The sequence below is a fragment of the Myotis daubentonii genome, chromosome 5 (assembly GCF_963259705.1).
Source record: "Myotis daubentonii chromosome 5, mMyoDau2.1, whole genome shotgun sequence".
Lineage (NCBI taxonomy): Eukaryota > Metazoa > Chordata > Mammalia > Chiroptera > Vespertilionidae > Myotis > Myotis daubentonii.
Window position 1 is genome coordinate 35,867,743 of NC_081844.1, and position 20,985 is coordinate 35,888,727.

The 20,985-nt window shown below is 42.9% G+C and overlaps 1 protein-coding gene across 4 annotated transcripts in view; it reads left to right on the plus strand.

Moving 5' to 3' along the window:
• The window catches only part of EXTL3 (exostosin like glycosyltransferase 3), a 116,039-nt gene extending 99,276 nt beyond the window's left edge, over nucleotides 1-16,763 (plus strand). For 3 of the 4 annotated variants that reach the window (XM_059697581.1, XM_059697580.1, XM_059697582.1), the window contains 3 exons: nucleotides 280-424; nucleotides 6,512-6,640; nucleotides 13,654-16,763. In XM_059697581.1, the coding sequence (XP_059553564.1) occupies nucleotides 280-424; nucleotides 6,512-6,640; nucleotides 13,654-13,863 (484 nt within the window). In that variant the 3' untranslated portion in view covers nucleotides 13,864-16,763. The remainder of the gene's footprint in view (nucleotides 1-279; nucleotides 425-6,511; nucleotides 6,641-13,653) is intronic. The other variant, XM_059697583.1, reaches the window with a different exon arrangement.
• The last annotated feature ends 4,222 nt before the right edge of the window (nucleotides 16,764-20,985 follow it).

The following is a 20,985-nucleotide window of genomic DNA, read 5'->3' on the forward strand; positions in this document are numbered from 1 at the left end:
TTATTCCAGCTTGTTCTTTCTGTAAGGGTGGGAGAGATGCTGGCTGTCAGGAATTAGAGAAGCAGTAAAAATAAGCTGGTGCTTATTAAGGAAGCTGCATGTGTCACTCATTACTTGTTTTTATCCTATTTGGCTTGCGATTTTATTATTAAAAACAACAACAAAAAGAAGGAACAGCCTAAGAACCAGAACCTGCAAGATATAGGCAGCAATCTTAAATGTTTCTGATAATCTTAGAGCTTTGTACTTAGGTGTGTACATATACTTGTGCTTTTCGAGGGTGTGGAGAGAAGCACGGGACCGCATTGTGGGTTTCCCTGGCCGTTACCATGCGTGGGACATCCCTCATCAGTCCTGGCTCTACAACTCCAACTACTCCTGTGAGCTGTCCATGGTGCTGACAGGTGCTGCCTTCTTTCACAAGGTAAGACAAGATTTGGTAAGAATGGCATGAACTTGTTTAGAATTCAGCCTTTATGTTGCAGTGTAATGCTGCCCTAAATTTATCTCTCCTAGTGCTTCTCATATGTCCCTTCTTTGCTAGAAATAAGTTATTTCTGTTTTTAAAGACAGAGATCAAGATGCTTAGAGCAACTCTGGAATAAAAAGTCAGGGTGAGAAGACTGCCTATACAATTGTATGTAGGCCACTAGGTGAATTAAGTTCATCTTTCTGGGCCTTACCTCCTCATCTCTAAAATTGAGAGCATTGTGCTAAACTAACATCCAGTCTCAACATTGCTATTCCAGATACGGCCTGGCACAGAGGGCTGAGTCTGGCACTCTTCTGACTCAGGCTCGCCACCACTCTCCCAAGCCCCACCACAGGCCTCTATCTGTTGTGGCTCTGTATTCTGTTTGAATCCTTAGAGCTTGTAACCTTCATGCCTCCACATCCCAATTTTCATTGATTATCCAACATGCAAACCCCTCCAGTTATTACTCCTCACCTGTACTGTTATTGCTAAACTGTTCTATTTTTTTTGTTTCTTTGCTCCTGACTCATCTTCTCTCAATTTCTCATCTGTTCTATAAAGTAGCCACTGGCCACTTGTGACTGTTGAGCGCTTGAAATGTGGCTGGTGCTCAAACGTTGAGATGTGCTGTAGTGTAAAGTATACACCAGACTTTGAAAACTTAACATGAAAGAAGGCAAGCTATCTCAGTAATTTTTTATATTTACTGAATACTGAAATGCACTTATTTTGGATATATTGGATTAAGTAAAATATATTGCTAATTAATTTTACTGTTTCTTTTTGCTTTTAAAAATGTGGCTACTGGAAAATTTAAAATTACATGTGTGACTCATTATATTTCCATTGGGTAGTGCTGCTCTGTACCTTCCCTCTCAGTTCCTTCTTCTGGACTCTGAAGAATCCCTGTTCTCAGATAACCACCTTGCCTACAACCCATGGAACACCTCCTCTGTCTCTTTGACCTGATGGAAACCTGACTTTTCTCTAAGGAGAAAAGTATTTTTTCTGCAAACAGGGATTGAGGCTACTCATCTCCCAGATTTATACTTTGGATCAGGAAAGGTGTAGAGAACTTATCACTGCTTATCAATGACATATCTCGACAATTCTCAACTGACATATGAAATCTCATTGGAGGCTCATGGCATCTGTCTTGTTGCTGCTGTCCGCCAGCCTCATAATCATTCCCTCACAGTCATTAGGATGTTAGTACCTGGCCCGTCATCCTAATCTCCGTTCTATGCTGCCGGTCATTCTGGGTGACTCATTCCCCTTATGAAGACCCACCCACCATACTGTCTTCCCCATAAATGTTGAAGTATCTCAGGGTTCCAGCTTCATCTAGTGCTCTTCTTACTTTGTGTTTTCCTTAGACATTCTCTCATACTCACAAGGTCTTGTGGCTTTTCTTACACCTAAGCTGATGATTTCTCTATATTCCAGCCTTGGCCCTTCCTTGAGATCTGTACTTGTATATTTAATTGTTTCCAGGTCATCCTCTATATGTCCCTGTGATCCTTCAAATGGAATTTTCCTCCAAGAAGCCCGTGATTTCCCACCCCCTTCAATTCCCTCAACTCTTTTGCTCCTCGTTTATTTCATATCTCAGATGGTGGCATCTTGCAAGTCATCTCAAATAGGACCTTGAAAGTTATCTCGCTGGGGACATTTGAACCAGCCTAGGAAGTCATTAAACTTGCAGCTCATTTTTCTTTTTAAAGTATAACTGTTACGCTTATCCCATTCTTGAGTCTTGCCCTTGTGCTTATTTTCTAAACTTGGATGGGCTTTGGTTGGGCTGGGGATTGCAAGGAGGAGTAGAGAGCATCTGGCTGAAAAACTACCTAGGAGTCTTTTATTTTCACACTGGTTGTCTGAGAAAGAGCCACTGATTTTTAGCAGTGTCTGCTCATAAATAACTTGAGAATTTGTCTTCTGAAAAGTCTGCCTTCTCAATTTTCTGATGGCTCTATAAAAGTTACAGTAGTCAGATCTCTTTACTTTCAAGTAATAAATAATTAATAAAACTTAGGGTTTTGGGTTTTGTTTTTTTTCTGTTTGAAAATCTAGAGCAGAGTTTACAAACTAGCAGCCCCCAAGCCTTCTGTGGCTTACAGAATGTTACTCTACAAAAAGATTGGGACCTTAATGAAAATGAAAGTCAGGTCACACAGAGCAGTGTTTCTGCCTGACACCAACTGGCTGGAGCTGCGTAGCCGCTGTTCCTGTACCTGGGCATGTATGTGCTTATTTTCTCCATGACTATTTTTCTTACACCCATTTCTTTAAAATGTTGTGTATTTGCCTTACTTGTTTGATCCTGGAAAGCAATTAAGTAGTCATTCCCTAATCTGGAACAGTCTTTTTTTCAGTTACAGTTGACATTCAATATTATATTAGTTTCTGGTGTACAACATAGTGGTTAGAGATTTACATAACGTATTAAGTGATCACCCCCATAAGTCTAGTACTCACTTGACACCATACATTGTTAGTATATTATTGATGATGTTCCCTATGCTGTACTTTATATCCCCAGGACTATTTGTAACTGCCAATCAGTACTTTTTAATCCCTTCACCTTTTTCACACCCCCTCGCCCCCAGTACTCCTTCCATCTGACAGCCATCAGTTTGCTCTCTGTATCTATGAGTCAGTTTGTGTTTTGTTTATTTTGTTTTTTATATTCCACTTATAAGTGAAATCCTATGGTGTTTGTCTTTCTTTGCCTGACTTATTTCACTTAGCATAATACCCTCTATTGAAGCAATCAAGTTTTTTTTTTACTGTAAGTGCCTATCAATAGAAATTTTGAACCTGTACCTCACAAATATGTATACTTATTTATGAGTTATATTTATAAATGTGTACTATCATACTTATAGAAATTTTTGTAAGGTTGAGATAAAGATGAAATAGTTTCAAAGTATTCTCACTTAATTCTTTAATTTTCATGACAGCAATGTGATTGAATATGCCTTACTGTTTTTGAAAATCTTGATTTGACACTATGTTATGGCAAGTCAGAGATCTATTTCTAAATTAAGCATATTTTTGATACTTGGTTTTAATCACTGTCCCTGGAAGAATACCTTATTGCTGGGCTTACTAAGTCATGATACTCATCAACCAATTTGGTGGCTTGTTGCTGAAATTGACTAGAATTTCCATCTTCCATGTAGCCATTCAGTTTTTTTTAGCAAACCAATGAGGTGTTACATTATTATATTTAAGAGTAGTTTCCAACTTCATTTCAACTTTTTGTTCAGGAGATTTTTAAACAGGTTACAGAAGGTTTTTTTGTGTGTTTTTAAAATGTATACATCTGAGAATTTTTGTAGATTTTCGTAAGTTATTTTTGGCATTAAAATTAGATAATTGTGAAAATACTGCTAAGCAAGTGTTTTCATAATGGTTTCTCTGTTTTTTAAAGGCAATTCTTGTTATAATTTCACCTTTCTCTTGATGATATGGGTTGTGGTTAATATACATTTTCTTATCAGCATATAATGGCAGCCACTGGCATTTAAAGGGTCAACATATCTTAATCACCTGCCTTTTTCTAAAAGAAAAATGTATAATTCATCTTTTTTCCCCAAAAAATATATTTTTATTGATTTCGGAGGGAGAGGGAAAGATAGAAACATCAATGAGAGAGAACCATTGATCGGCTGCCTCCTGCATGCCCCCTACTGGGGCTTGAGCCCACAACCCGGCATGTGCCCTTGATCAGAATCGAATCTGCTACCCTTCAGTCCTCAAGCCGATGCTCTATCCACCGAGCCAGACCAGCTAGGGCTCATCTTTTAAGTTCACCATCTCTCAAGTACTTTGCCACCAAACCAGCAAACCACTGTATGCTACAAAAATTGTGTGATCAGTTTTTCATTACGTAGATTCCATATTTAAGGTAATAAAATACATAAATCAGTTTTATTGAGCACCTTACCTCTTTATTCATTATCACCATATTGCAACACATCACAGTTAACATGTACCCTGTTTTATAGCATTTGCCCATTTCTGTAATGTAAATATTCTTACTATGGCTGATTTCAGGTTATCGACATAATCACTAAACATGGAGTTGGGAAGAAATGTGGATTTGCACATCATTGTATAGTATTTTCACCATATAAATATGATAGACATAGACAACCTTAAGATAACAGTGAAATTTAGTTAATGATAGTAAAATATAACAATTTTTTAATTAAGTGATGAGCTTTAGGTTTTTATTTTTTATTACAGTTATTTAAGTTTATACAATTATATTTTTAATAGTAGCTATTTTTCATAACAAGTTCACAAAATTTCTAAATAGTCTTACAACATTTCTGAAAACTTAGCAGTCAACATTCATGAGCAGGTGTGAGCCAGCTTTGGCTCACCATTCTGTGGGCCTTGCAGGACATTTCAGAACTTAGGCTTTTGGTCTGAGTGAGATGGGAAGCCATTGAGGGGGTTAGAGCAGTGATTTTCAACCTTTTTGTTGATCTGACAAAAAATAGGTATAATTTTGATTAATTTACACTGATGGCTATTGTTGTGTTGGTTGGTGTCAATTTTTTATTCGACAGTCTAAGGGAAAAGAGGTAAGTGTCCCTGACTAAATAGTCAGGTATTGCATGTTTTAAAATGCTTGTGGCATACTGGTTGAAAATCGCTGGTTTAGCGTGACATGTTAAGTTGGACTTTTAACACGATCACTCTGCTGTGCTGAGAATGGACTGTAGGGAAGAAAATATGGCATCAGAGAGACCATTTAGTTTTTATTTTATTTATTTATTTTTTAAAAATATATTTTATTGATTTTTTACAGAGAGGAAGGGAGAGAGATAGTTAGAAACATCGATGAGAGAGAAACATTGATCAGCTGCCTCCTGCATATCTCCCACTGGGGATGTGCCCGCAACCCAGGTACATGCCCCTGACCGGAATCGAACCCGGGACCTTTCAGTCCGCAAGCCGACGCTCTATCCACTGAGCCAAACCGGTTTCGGCTAGTTTTTATTTTTTTAAAATATATTTTTATTGATTTCAGAAAGGAAGGGAGAGGGGGAGAGAGATAGAAACATCAATGATGAGAGAATCATTGATTCAGCCTGCAACCTGGGCATATGACCTGACCAGGAATTGAACCATGACCTCCTGGTTCATAGGTCAAGGTTCAACCACTGAGCCATGCCAGGCAGGCCCAGCAGGGAGACCATTTAGACAATATGAGTAATCCAGCCAAGAAATGACGGTGACTTGGAGCAGGGAGGCCAGTGGCAGTGGTGAGAAGTGATCAGATTCTAGACTTTGTATGTGAGGCGCTGAGAGATTGGATATTTCATGGCTCAATGACTTACTGAGAAGTCTGAGAAGATGGCCAGGCTTTTGTTGTCAGAGAGAATGTTGTTCAGCTGAACCAGTGTCTGACCTGATTTGACAAATTTTTAGATTGTTGTAAAATCACTGAGGTACTAAGGAAATTAAATGAAATTGCGATTCTCTAAGGGGGTGATAATGGCAACTTGGAAGGGGTCATTATTCATTGCAGAAGATCTGCCATGCAGGATGCTAAGCCACCCTGGCCCCAACTCCTTAAATGCCAGTGATGGCTACCTCTTTTCTCCCATTTCCTAACAGCCCCTAGGTCCACACTGTTGTGTTAATCCTCACTGGAGGATATATTTTCCCATTGATTTTTCAGAGTGGATGAGAGGAGGGATGGGGGATAGATAGATAAAGAGAGAGAGAAACATTGATGTGAGAGAGACACATTGCTTGGTTTCCTCCTGCACGTGCCCTGACAGGGCTGGGATCGAACCTGCAACCCAGGTACGTGCCCTTGATCAGGAAATCAAACTCTTGACCCTTTGGTGCATAGGCTGACACTCCAACAACTTAGTCAAAACTGGCCAGGGCATCTGCTCAGACACTCCAACAACTTAGTCAACACTGGCCAGGGCATCTGCTCATATTTTTGGGAAAAGCCAAAGAAGTATGGCCTCTAACAGAGTGTGATTCTTTTTCTTTCCCTGACAGTACTATGCCTACCTGTATTCTTATGTGATGCCCCAGGCCATCCGAGATATGGTGGATGAATACATCAACTGTGAGGACATTGCCATGAACTTCCTTGTCTCCCACATTACTCGGAAACCCCCTATCAAGGTGAGGGTTCCACTACTGATGGGTCTGGGGTGCATGAACACTGAATTCACTTAGTTTGCAGTAGTGCGGCATGTAACCGTACCTCAGAGTCCTCATCTGTAAAATGGGGATAATGATACCATCAACCAAAAAAGGATTGTCTGAAGTTTAAACTAGTTGTTAATTCAGTGGCTCTTCAGTCTTAAGGGTAAAATAAAAAAAAAAAGGGGGGGGGTAAAATAGATAGAACTAGGAGGATTTGGAACTTGGTTGGGAAAAATGTTACATCTTTAAGTTTTACTAATTTCTAACTGGAATTTTTATCAGTTATGAAACAAGCTACAATTCATAAGAGCCTTTGCAGTAATTGTGATTTGTCACCAGTAGTACTCAGACATTTTCATATCACATTTGCTGTTGCATCTCAAAGTGCCACTTGTGATCATCACTGCTATTAACTACCAAATGCATTTAGATCTAGAAAAGAACACATGTATTACTGTATTTCAGTATAACTTGTTTCCTTTGTAATCGCATGTAGTTAACATTATGCATTTAAAAACATTCTGAGGTGGAGTCCACAGGTTTCCCCAGATTGCCAAGTCAGAGTGGAGGCGACTCCTGTGGCACACAGATTTAAGAATATCTGGGTTAAATTATGTAAAGCTCCAAGAATAATGCCTGGCACATAAGTAATTGCTAAAAAAGTTATTTAGTGTAAAACAAGAACAAAAGTGCCGTCAGAATTCTAGAAATTTGAGTTTTGTTTTTATCTTTGAGTTGCTGAATAGATTTGATCAGAGTATCCCAATTTCATGCTCAGCGCATAGAAAGACCATTTCCATCACCCTTTCTGTCATCACTGGAGGTTCAGATGAGTGAGAGCTCTCCTGGTGAGGCCTAGGGGAGGCCTGGTAAGGGCCTTCATAGTGATTAATACTAGAGAATCTGTGTGTCAATTCAAATGAGCAGTATTTATGACTGTGCTCTGTCAGTATTCATGCCATAGCCTGATGTCCTTAGAAACATTACTTAAGGTCTTATTTTATTATTGTTTAAAAGGCATATTATTTAATATTACAAAATAATAAGTTATCTTTATGTATGTCATTACTGCCATGAGTATATAATATTTTACATATTGAAGGTAAGTTTTATATAAATAACCAGCAGTCTGTACTAATAACGATAAATCATATCTTTGGTGGGAAGCATTGTGATAATCAAAGGACATTGGATCCATGCAACAAAGGGTAACAAGTGGGGGCTAGGTGGAGGTGGACAAAGGGGAGTGGAAAGAGGGGACATTTTAATACTGTCAACAATAAAAAAACGTTTATGTAAAACAATAACACCAAAGAGAGATAGAAAAGCATTTGGGGGCCTTCTGCATCCATTTATACCTAGCAAGCCTTTTTCCAAGTATGGCTCAGGGTTATAACTTATCTCCTGATAACCCCATAGTTTCTTCTATCCTAGTGCCTTCTGCTAGCAGTGGTTCTCAACCTTCTGGCCCTTTAAATACAGTTCCTCATGTTGTGACCCAACCATAAAATTATTTTTGTTGCTACTTCATAACTGTAATGTTGCTACTGTTGTGAATCGTAATGTAAATATCTGATATGCAGAATGGTCTTAGGCGACCCCTGTGAAAGGGTCATTCGGCTGCCAAAGGGTTCGCCACCCACAGGTTGAGAACCGCTGTGCTAAAGCCTCACAAAAGAATAATTAGCAAAATAATGCATCCAATTGTGTGGGTTTTTTAGAAATTATGACTGATAATAGTCACAGTTATCTTCATAAAAGTAGTATGTTTGCCAGGTACAATGATAGATCTGATATAAAACAGTGAAAAGCATACTTCTTTGCAAACTCTACGGTTTGGGAGACAAAGCCTTAGAAAGAAGTTAGTGATTGGTGAAATTTTCTATTCCTTCTCCTTTCCTATGTGGCCGGGGACTGGACGTCAGCCAAGATGTGTGCTTCCATTTATACCTCCCTCATAGGTCAGACAGCCATGAAAGTCAGGCTCTGAGTGATTAGGTGTCACCTGAAACTCTTACAGACATGATGAATTTTGCACCTTCATCAAAGTGTGTTTGTCTATATTATTAGACTAATTAAACACTGGCCGAATCTCTTCAGTGTAGAGAATGAGATGGAAATAATTTGCACATGGTATACATGCCTCTTACCAAGTGAAAACTTAAGAAGTAATTATTCTCTGTGAATTTTCTCAGTCTTATGGGAATATAAGAGGAATTCAATTCAAGATCAGGGTGAACTTTTTATTTTATTATTTTTTTAAATATATTTTATTGATTTTTTACAGAGAGGAAGGGAGAGAGATAGAGAGTTAGAAACATCGATGAGAGAGAAACATCGGTCAGCTGCCTCCTGCACACCTCCTACTGGGGATGTGCCCGAAACCAAGGTACATGCCCTTGACTGGAATCGAACCTGGGACCTCTCAGTCCGCAGGCCAACGCTCTATCCACTGAGCCAAACCGGTTTCGGCCAGGGTGAACTTTTTAAAATCAAAGGCCCAATAAATTAAGAATGCCTTCAAATTTTGAGTTAATTTATTCAAATTCTGAGTCCAGTTATGCACTTTATAGTATAGAACCAGTTAGCACTATTTTTAACTTACCTTCTTTCAATAGCATCAGGTATATGTACTATTTTGTATTCTAAAATAGTAATTTCTTTTTGTATTAAATACTTCAAAAGTACACTGTTGAACTGTTCTCTCCCTTGTTAAAATTAGAAAGGTTGGCCCTAGCCAGTTTGGCTCAGTAGATAGAGTGTTGACCCACAGACTGAAGGGTCCCAGGTTCAATTCCAGTCAAGGGCACGTACCTTGGTTGCAGGTTCCTCAGCCCTGGTTGGGGTGTGTGTAGGAGGCAACCAATCGATGTGTCTCTCTCACATCAATGTTTCTCTCCCTTTTCCTCCCACTCTCTCTCTAAAAATCAGTGGAAAAATATCCTTGGTTGAGAATTAATGAAAAAACCACACAAAAAAACCCCCCCAAAATTAGAAAGGTTGGTTGGATTTATGATTAGCAGTGTTCTTTTAATAATGTTAATATCTTAACAATACTGACTAAAGAACAGGGAGTTAATGTTCTTAGAGCAATTGCTGCTTTGAATATTGTAATGTTACATTTTCCAGGAGGAAAAAGATCTAGACTATAAGTAGGCTTTATGCAGAATAAGGATTTGGGGGATAAGATTAATGATGTTTAGGTACAGACTTAGAATGAGTAGTAAATAAGCCATGGAGACCTAATGCGCGCTGTAATGGCTATGGGCAATAACATTATCATATTCCAAGCCGAGGATCGCTGGCAACACCAGAACTGAGGGGGCAGGGAACAAGCTGTTCCCCAAGCCTTCTGAGAGGATGGACACCTTGACTTCAGACTTGTAGCATCCAGGACTGTGAGAGGATAAACGTTTGTTTCTAAGTCTCTAGGTTTGTGGTCATTTGTTTTAGCGGCCCTAGGACACTAATACAGTCACTATCTTGCCTTCAGGGGTGCTCACACCATTGTTTTCCTTTATGCTTTTGTCACCTAAGCATCCATCCCTAAACACTGTGGCTTATGTGTAAGATAAACCTTTTTGTGTTAAAGTAGATTCAGATTTACAGACAGTTGTGAAGCTAGTACAGAATTCCCACCTACTCCATGCAGTTACCTTGTTATGAGCATCTTATATCAGTGTGGTCCACTGGTCCCAGTGAAGGAACCAGTATTGATACACCATATTACTCGTCTATCCTTTTTTTGGATTTCCTTAGTTTTTGCTAGAATGATAATGTAGTAGAATAATGTAAAGTGTAACCAAGAGCATATGTGAGCAACTGTGTGCCCTAAACTCTCAGTTCCCACATTCTTGGACCACATTCCATGGCTCTCTGGGGTAGAAAGCCTGACGAGAGCACGGGGAGCTGACTGCGTAACTAGCCCACACCTATGGCGCAGGCCACACTCGGGAATGAGGCCAGACAGTTACACTGCTCCCCCAGGGAAGACCGTAGAGAGGCTCTGGACTGGCAGGGACTGCTGGACCATGGAGAGTCTGCAGCAGACACATGCACCCCAGGCCGATCGATTCCCTACAGTTCCCTTAGCCACATTCCCACTAACTGGAGAGGTTAGAGGAGCAACCCAGGAGATGCCTTTAAGCCAATGCTTGGTCATTGGTCAACAGGGTTAAGTACAAAACGAGTCCACAAGTGAGCTTGACCAGAACCGGGCAGAGCAGGTGGAAGATTCCAAGGCCCCCTTAGAGCCCAGCACAGAGGGTGGGAGGGGGAGATATGTGTGTTCTGCTGTGGGCACAGTGGCAAGTTCTGTTCTGCTGTCCTGGCCCGATTGGTACAGGTCCTACCAGCTTTCTGGGTCTGCCCTCTGGTGGCCCTGAGCTTTCACTTCTGAACCTAAACTTCCCAGCCTCAAGCATACACAGAGCAGGACTGCCAGAGGCAGAGGGCTCTCTGGGGGTGAGTGGGCAGTCATCATGAGAATGGGAGGGTCCTCCACACCCCTCCACCGGGGTGGGGCAGGTAAAGAGCACGCTGGGCCCCAGGGGCAGAGTGCAGCTCCAAGCAGGAAGGAGTTCAGCTGGGAGAAGGGGAGGAAGTCATTGTCTTTTTTCTGTTCCAGGATCACTTTGCCATTTTAAATTTTATATAAATGGAATCATACAGTGTCACTTCTCCATGTCTCTTAATCTTGCTTTCATGTTTTTAAAGCTTTTTGTCAGTATTTTCCATATATTCCATATAATAATTTTATTATACTTTTCATCACTAACATTTTCTTATTGCCCATCAATTGAGTTTGATTTAACTCAATATACTTTTCATTTCTGTTGTTCTATTTGGTTCCTTTTCATATTTGGTTCCTTTTCATATCTGTTAGGACTTTTTTGATAGTCCCTGTTTCTTCCATTAAACTTTGAGAAGTCTTTCAAAATTGCATCGTAATATTATACACATTTATTGTTACAGTCACTCTGATAATCCTGCTATTTTGCAGTGTTTTGGGATCTGATTCTGTTGTTTGTTTCTTCCTTATGTGACTCATTTCCATTCTTGTGACTTTTTTTCTTGTTAATCCTCACCCAAGAATATTTTTCCATTGATTTTTAGAGGGTGGAAGGGTAGGGGAGAGACAGAGAAACATCAATGTGAGAGAGAGAGAGAGACAGACAGACAGACAGACAGACAGACAGACAGACATCGATGGGTTACCTTCTGCACACGCCCAGACAGGGCCAGGGATTGAGCTTGCAACCGAGGTACAAGCCCTTGACCAGGAGTCAAACCTGAGACCCACCCTTCAGTCCACAGGCCGACGCTCTATCCACGGAGCCAAACTGGTTAGGGCTTTGTGACTTTGTTGTTGTTAATTCTCACATGAGGATATGTTTTCCATTGCTTTTCAGAGAGAGTTGGGGGTGGGGGTGGGGAGAGAAACATTGATGTGAGAGAGACAAATCAACTGGTTGCTTCTCGCATGTGCCCCAGCTGGGAGTGAACCACAACCCAGGTACATGCCTTTAACCTGGAATCAAACCCGACGCTTGGGCTGGTGCTCTAGTCGCTGGGCCACGCCAGCTAGGCACTGTTTGTGACTTTCGATTGTGAGGTTATATTCTTTGGGATTTTACCTGTGTCTCTGAGGTCTAAGTTTGCACCTGAGAGGATTTGCATTTCCTTCTCCTGCATCCCTCAGGTCTACTTGAGACCCGTGTAAGCTAAGTGAGCATCTTGGGACTATTCAGGACACACAGCAACATACATGCCAGCCTCCGGTGTGTGAGGGCCAGCGTGTGCTTAAAAGTGGTCAGAAGTGCTGCTCCTTCTCCGCTTAGAGCGGAGACTGAGCAGAAACGTTTCCTTCCTGTCGCTCTCTGTGGCTGCCTCTATCCACGCAGCGTCCGGGCACAGCGGGTCCCGCTGCTTCACACAGTCTCCTGTCTGACTTCACACTCCTGCCTCCCGAGTCTGATAAAGACCCCACGCTCCTGGCTGCCTCACTACATTCAGGCCTTTCCATTCTTTTGGCCTCTGAGGATTTTATTTTTCATTATAAGCTCAGGCATATATTTAAAGAGATGGTTTACATCTATCTTACCCTGGTTTTTTCTGCCAGGTATTCTGTGCTGAGGGGTTTTATGTTATGTGGTCGGCCACATTGTTGATAGTGAAGCTGTTACATTATTCTCCATACTTTTCTAATTGCTTGAAATTTCCTAATAATAACTACTAAACTGTAATATGACTACTTTCCCATGTCTTTTTCCCTCCCCTTTCTTTCTTTTTCTTTTTTTTTTTTAAATCCTCACCCAAGGAGTGAGGATATTTTTCCCCATTAATTTTTAGAGAGAGTAGAAGGGAAGGGGGAGGGGGAGAGAGCAAGAGAGAGAAACACCGATGTGTTAGAGACACATTGATTCGTTGCCTCCTGCTTGCACCCTGACTGGGACTGGGGATTGAACCTGCAACCGAGATACATGCCTTTGACCAGGAATCGAACCCTTTCAGTTTGTGGCCTGATGCTCTGACCACTGGGAAAAATTGACCAGGGTCCCATATCTTTTGTAATTTTAAAAACTTTTTATGGTTGTGTAGTATTTTATAATTATTTAACTAGTTCCCTTTTGATGGGTCATTTTCCAGTATTTTGCTATTAAAGATAATTGAGAAACAACTTTATACCTACATTTTTCTGGGCAGCCAAGAAGAACACTAGCCGCAGTTACTAAACAGGTAACACTGACCATTTTAAAGCTCCTGATACCTGTTAATGACAGGCCGTTGGGAAGAGCCCCTTTACGTGTTGTAGCCACGTGTGTGGCAGGCGGCAGCCAGGGCACTGGCCCTGACTCCCTCTGAGCGCATGTGGCTGTCTGAGGCCGTGTCTTCCCTGTGGACGTGGACGCATCGGGTTGGTTAAGCTGTGGGGTTTCTCAGCGTTGGCCCCTGTGATCCTCACTGTGCTCCTTCTTCCCTGTTCCAAGGTGACCTCACGGTGGACTTTCCGATGCCCAGGATGCCCCCAGGCCTTGTCCCACGATGATTCCCACTTTCACGAGCGGCACAAATGCATCAACTTCTTTGTCAAGGTGTACGGCTACATGCCCCTGCTGTACACGCAGTTCAGGGTGGACTCTGTGCTCTTCAAGACCCGCCTGCCCCACGACAAGACCAAGTGCTTCAAGTTCATCTAGGGGCCTTGCAGGTTTGGGGAGAGGATGAGCAGAGTGAGGGAGGTGGCTCCTAGACGTGGAAGGACCCCAGGCACATCCACTGGGTGGGTGGCCCAGACCCTATGCTGGGAGAGGCGGCGGGAAGAGTGGAAAGGAAATAGTTGCCTTTCTCTTGAAGCTGCCACGCTGGGCCTGGAACCCGGACAGAGGACACTGGGACTCCCTGCACAGGGCACTGACTGATAGCTTACACTGAGGACATGGGGGCTCTGGAGAGTCACTCACACAGGTCATAAGCCCAGGACAGCTGGTTTGTGGTTTTTAAATCCAGTAACAACTATTATTATTTAAAAAGAAAATGTTTCAGATTTGCCATTCAAGGCTTATTTATATATATGTGTGTGTGTATATATACATATGTATGTGTATGTATATATATCGCACACATACTCACATGCATATACATATATATATTTGGGGGGAATTTGAAATTTCTGTCTGTCTCACAAAGTGAGGGACCCACCAAGGCTCCTGATGTTCTCTCTTTTGGTGGAGATGGATCCTGGCCTTAGGGATCTGGCTCATCCTTAAAGATCATCTCCATTCTCCCCAGAGGATGTGCAGAAACAAAAAAAGGGCCGGCTGGCCCTCTTATGGGCCTGGGATGAGATCAGACCTGTCGGTTTGTTCCTTCTCCCTTTGCACTGCCAACGGCGCTCCGTGACTCCTGTCTCCTCTCCCTTGAGTTCCTGGGGAGGGCGGACCTGCATCTCGGGGACAGTTGAGCTTCCTTGTGCTGGATCACTGGTGTATGTAGAGTCACGATGAGGTCATGCTGTTCCAGGACTGTCCCTGCTTTTTCCTTCTCTTCCATGTTGGAACCAGAGGAAGGAGGAAGGAAGGGACCCCAAGGCAGCACTTCCAAGTAGCTCTTTTGTCCGCCCCCCTTTTATAAATGTGTTTTGGCTTCAGGCTTTCCTGAGGGTTGTCTCCTGTGTAAGAGAACAGAACTGGCGGGCTGCCCTCCCAGGTGTGGTCTGAAGTGGTTTGCAGGTGGGCCTTCTCTCTGTGACTTGGAATAAGCAAGCATCCTTTGTGGCCCCCCACCCGGCTGGCCGGTGAGTCTTACGCAAGGCAGCTGCCTTGGGATAAATACCTGGGTGAAATTCACCTTCCCCTCCACCGTATGTTACCTGTAGTTTTTGGATCCCTAATGCCTGGTTGTTCCAGAACACCCCGAGGTTTGGTATGTGCCAGAACAATGGGAGGATCTAACGCCCTTTCCTTGACTTCTGACTGAAATATCATAGGCATTTTCACCCACATTGTCACTTTCCTTGGGTTTAAATTTCTATTCCCTGGGCTGAGATAGAAAAAGCTCATTTTTCTTTTGTGGTGACGGCAGTAGGATAAGCAAAGAGGGTGTTAGTGGCATTTGGCAGGGATTCAGCCCATGCCTTTGGCCATTTTTCTGGACCCCACTTCCTTCCAGTGAAGTGGAGTGTAGCTGGTTTTCTGCACCTGAACAAAAGCTCAGGTCTGTCCTGGTCATGCACATGCCTTAAACCGGTCCGTCTTCCCCAGACCTTGACACCTGTGCTTCTATTTCTTGGGGGCACATTCTCCTGTGACCTGCCTGTACCAGTGGGTTCTCTTCAAGTATCATTTTGAAGCCAGGCTCTGTCCTGTAGATACACCCGACCGTAGGGCTAGCTTGACCTAAGTGGCCTCTCTGCGGGCAAGCAGGACCAGGGCTGCTCCCAGGGCGGGTGGTGTCCTCCAGGCCCGCAGCGGCATCTTCTCGTGGCCCTTGTGCCGAGGCGGCTGCCTAGATTGAGTTACACTGCTCAGCAACCCAGCAGAGGGTCCAGACTCCCAGCATCCTAACTTTCTAGCGTCCTTTCCTTGACTTCTGACTGTATTCTTTTTAGCAGTAGCCTTCTTCCCTCGGGAAGCCAAAGAGTGTGGTGTGTCGAGCTATGTATGTGGCTGCTATTTTTATCTTGTTTATTTCAATGTGAGGAACTAATATACGCCCTTCAGTGGGACGTGGTGGGAAACGAGCCGTCTGTGTTAGGATCCCCTCCAGAGGAGCCAGATCGTTGGGTCCCTGAAGGCTGTTGGTGGATCCAGGGGTAGCCGAACGGGCTGAGATCATGGAGAACGTCAGCGTGTGCTGTAGGCAAGGTTGTGATGCCAGAGTTTCAAACAAGGATGCTCTATTGGGACCTGGATGGACACTGACATGAAGGACCCCACAGCAGGCTCTGGTGGACACTAAGAAAACAGCCGTGTTGTTAGACACTCCTCAGCAGCAAGCAGCAGGGCAGGCGGATCTTCTGGATTGTGGGTCAGGTGCTCCTGGAGCTTGGCTGCTGGGTTCTGCCACGTGGCTTGGGGGGGAGGGGGCGCGCTCTGTGCTTAGAAGGCCTTTGGAGCTGATCGTTACCTTGGGAAGCCCGATGTCACTTGCACCACCTGTGACTCACCTGGAACACAGAACAGCTCTGAAGAGCCACGTGGGTTTCCTTGGCCGTTGAAGGCAACACCCAGGGCCCAGGACATCCTGCTCTCCAGGTAGCGGTTTGCTCTTCTCCGCGAGGGGAATCCCGAGTGAGGGCCTCCCAAGGTGCTCGGCAGCCATTCTGCACTGGGCACCTGGCCAGGCTCTGTCGGCTGTGGGCGCACTTCCAGCCGGGGCCTGCGCACAGGGCTGAGGGCCCATCTGTGCGGGAGGGTAACCCCTTCAGTAGTTGCCTGCCTGTGTGCTCACAAGCTCCTGGTTTGAGATGATGACACTTAGAAGGGGGAGCTCTCTGCTATCCATGCCATGTCTATCCGCCCACCCTTTCTAGTCATGAGCACAATGGTCTGACATGGGATTTTTGTAAAAAAAATAAAATACATGGAGACTAACTCAATCAGCGTGGTGGTCTTTTGTGGTTTCCTCTGCAAGGACAGAGAGTGACCTGAGAGAAGGTGCCTGCTGGTTCCGGGGCGCCACCAGAGCACAGCCTGGAGCAGCATTCCTAAACCCAGGTGACACTGCACACAGGCACGGACCCAGCTGCCTGGCCTGGCCTGCTTCTGCGATGACTCAATCAGTCAGAGAGGAATCCAGGGGTCATTTAACTGGTGTGAGTGGGATGTGGGATGGCATGTGGCATATATGCCACCGTTAATTTTTCATGGTAATTTTAAAACGTGTGGCCCTGACCGGTTGGGCTCAGTGGATGGAGCGTCGGCCTGCGGACTGAAAGGTCCCAGGTTCGATTCCGGTCAAGGGCATGTACCTTGGTTGCGGGCACATCCCCAGTAGGGAGTGTGCAGGAGGCAGCTGATGGATGTTTCTCTCTTGTAGATGTTTCTATCTCTCTCCCTCTCCCTTCCTCTCTGTAAAAAATCAATAACATATATATAAAAAATAAATAAATAAAACATGTGGATGTGGCGAGTGCAGGGGAGCTTGTGTGCGTGTGTTCCAATGCACAGAGGACAGGGCTGGCCTGGAGTGGCCTGGGTTGGTCTAGAGGTCACTTTGTTGAGATTCGAGGAGTCACTGAAAGTACCTACGTCTAGTTGGTGCTTCTCAACTGTCAGAGCTCAGTCCTTTGGTGTCTGTGGCTCCGACTGCTGCTTGGCTGTGCGATCAAAGCCATCCTCGGAGAGAGCGTGAGTCGGGTGTCGCAGATGGTGGAAATCGGAAAGAAGACAGGAAACTGGGGCAAGCTGAATTGGGGGGGGGGGGGGGCACCTGTCCTAGGCTCTGTGGTTGGGAGTTTGGGTCACACTGACAATCCTAAGCGTGTGGGACCCAAAAGTCTGATACCTGCAAGTAGTGTTGACAATCGATTAGGTAGGTTCGCGCAGGTGAGGCGGGTAGATGTGTCATATAGGGTGGGAATGCCCACTTGGGTCTGGAGTTTTGACTGCCATGTTCCTAGTCTTCCAACTGTCCATCTTGTCGTAATTTGTCCTGGGACCAGAGAGCCTTGAGGAAGTTGCACAAGGCTGTAGAAATGGGCGTTTTACTGAACACGGGCCCCTGACAGTTCCTGCTTGGACTTAACCAGGTAAGCTCAAGTGGCCAATGTTAGTGGTTGATAGTATTGCCAATGAAATCGGCTCCAAAGTATTTACAAAAATGTGTTTGGGAAGGATAATATTGCAGTTAAGGGTATGGGCTCTGGAATAGGTTACATGGGTTCAAATCCTAGGTTGTCCATTAAGCTGTGGTGGGGAGCAATTTATCTACTCTATTAAATTGTTTGGGATGACACTGGTCAACGTGAACATATAGGTTTTAGGTGTGGGTTTCTGTTACAAGATCTGTATGTTGTACCATGTGCCCACCACCCAGAGTCAACTCTTCTGTCACCATATATTAGGACCCCATTCTCCCCTCCACCTCCCCCAACCTCCCCTCTGGCAACCACCATTCTGTTTGTGTTCACAAGTTTCAGTTTTATATCCCACATATGAGTGAAATCATATGGTTCTTAGCTTTTTTTCTGACTTATTTCACTTAGCATAATGTTCTCAAGGCCCACCTCAAGTTATCTATTCTAAACTTTCATCTGTAAAATAGCAAAAATCTTGCCATATCTTACATGTTGAAAGTTAGTATAAATGTGACGAGTCCACTGTTTGGCACACAATAGAAATGAACTATTATTCGGGTAACGTTCTTTTCTGTTTGCCATTTATTTTAATGCCAGTTCATTGTTTAAGACTAAGATTGGAGTCGCTCAAGGAAACAGGCGGACGCAGTGAGCAAGAGGGGAGTTTATTAGAGGGAATGGGGATGGAGCCCCAACCGGGGAAGGTTAGGACTCAGTTTCCACTGTCCTTGGGGTTGAATTATTTTTTTCTTAATTGGTACATTTATTAAAAGTGTAGACTAATGGTCCTGTGCTTAAATGTTGTGGTGGATGTGTGCTCACTTCCATAAAACATAACTAATCATAAGGAACTCTTCAACAAATATACTCCTGATAGACGTGAACAGGACACTAGAAATGACTGACAAGACAGGGCCACTGCAGACATAATTCCCTTATATAATTAATAATTGCTAGAAAATGGAGTTTGACATTATTTACAATTATACCAACATTCATGGAGGCTGAGTATCACAGCATAAGAAGCGTGTTTTCATGCTTCCCAAGTAGTTTTCTGTTTTAGATACATAGTGTATATTAGGTCGGTTACCACAACCGAACTTGTTCTCAACAAGCACAAGTTTTATGTCCCTTCACCAGTCTCTTCCATCTTTCTGGGCCTATTCATTTGCAGAGCAGAAACTGTAACCAGTTCTTTTTTTTTTTAAAATATATTTTATTGATTTTTTACAGAGAGGAAGAGAGAGAAATAGAGAGCTAGAAACATCGATGAGAGAGAAGCACGAATCAGCTGCCTCCTGCAGTGTTTCTGGAACACTTTACAGCTGTGGTACTAACCAGACAGGTGACAGAAGCCTGGCACAGGATGGTGGAGAAGTTCTACAGTCACTGTTGTTATAACTCACATCATTGACAAGGGGCTAAGAGAGCATGTCAGGAAAAACACGACACTGGATGGGTTCCAGAAGAGAGCATTTAGGTGGGAAGCCTTGCCCGAGGGCCGCGTTTGGTTTGCTGTTTAATTCACCTGCTTCTTGACCTGGTTTTATTAGGGAAATTGTTTTACTTTTTCCCTATTTGTCTATAAATCCTGGTGGTATTGTATGGTTGTCATATTAGAATTTAAACTATTTAGATTCTATTTACTTAAACTATTAGTCCCAATAGTTAATTATGAAACATTTCAAATGTATTGATAAGCTTAAATACTTTTTACGGTATGAGTCTGTGTGCCTAACATCCATTTTACTGTACTTTCTTTACAGTTATCTCTATATCCATCCCTCTATTCATCCTATTTTTGGTATATTTCTAAGTGAATTACATTAATGCATTTCCTTCTAAATATAAGCACACACATATTAACTGGATGTCAGTGTTAGTTTCTATGCATTTAATGAAAATTTACATACTAAATTTATACACTGAAATACACAAATCGTAAGTACATCTTCTGTTGAGTTTTGACAAATGCATACACCTATGTAACCCAAACCCCTATCAAAAAATAGAACATTTACTATTAAATCCAGAAAGTTACCTCATGTTCCTTCCTCGTCAGTCTCCCTCTCTACTCTCCCAGAACCAATATTCTGATTTTTTTCTTTATCTTGGGTTAGTTTTCCCTGTTCTAAGGTTTTATATAAATGGTGTTGCACATTGTTTACTCTTCTGAGTGAGTCTTGAAGAAACTCAGCATCGTGTTTTTGAGATTCAGCCCATGCTGTATTACTAATTTGTTCCTTTTATTACTGAGTAGTATCCCAAATGCAGTGTAACAGCATCGGTCCATTCTGTTGACAGGCACTTGGGCTGTTTCCAATTTTTGGCTATTATGGGTAAAACTGCTCTGAAGATTCCTGTGCAAGCCTTTTTGTGGGTTTATGTTTTTCTCTGGGGTAAATACCTAGGAGTGGAACTGTTGTGTGATAAGGTAGGCATATACATGTTTAGTTTTTTTTAAATTTTACCTTTCATTTACAGTTTGCATTGAACATTATTTTGTGTTATTTCAGGTACAGGATAGTGGCTAGACAATCATATACTTTACAAAGTGTTCCCCCAGATATTTTTAGCACCAACCATATATAATTATTACAATAATACTGACAATGTTATTGACTGTGCTTTATACCCCTGTGACTATTTGTAATGACCAGTTTGTACTTCTTAATCCCTTCACCCTTTCACTCCCCTCCCCTCCCCTCCCCTGCCCACGCCCACCAGTCTGTATCTATAAATTCTACATGTTTATAAGAAGCTGCCAGACTTTTCCCCAAAGTGACTGCACATGTTTTGTACTCCCACAGATAATAGGGCTCTGCTTTTCCCACAGCCTCACCAATCTATGGTGTTGTCAGTCCTTGAAATTTTAGCCTTTCTGGTGGGTAATGGTATCTTGTAGTTTTAGTTTGCATTTCCCTGATGACTGACGGCATCTTGCTGGATCATATGGTAGCCCTATTTTTAATTTTTTGAGGAACCTCCATACTGGTTTCCATAGTAGTTGTACCAATTTACA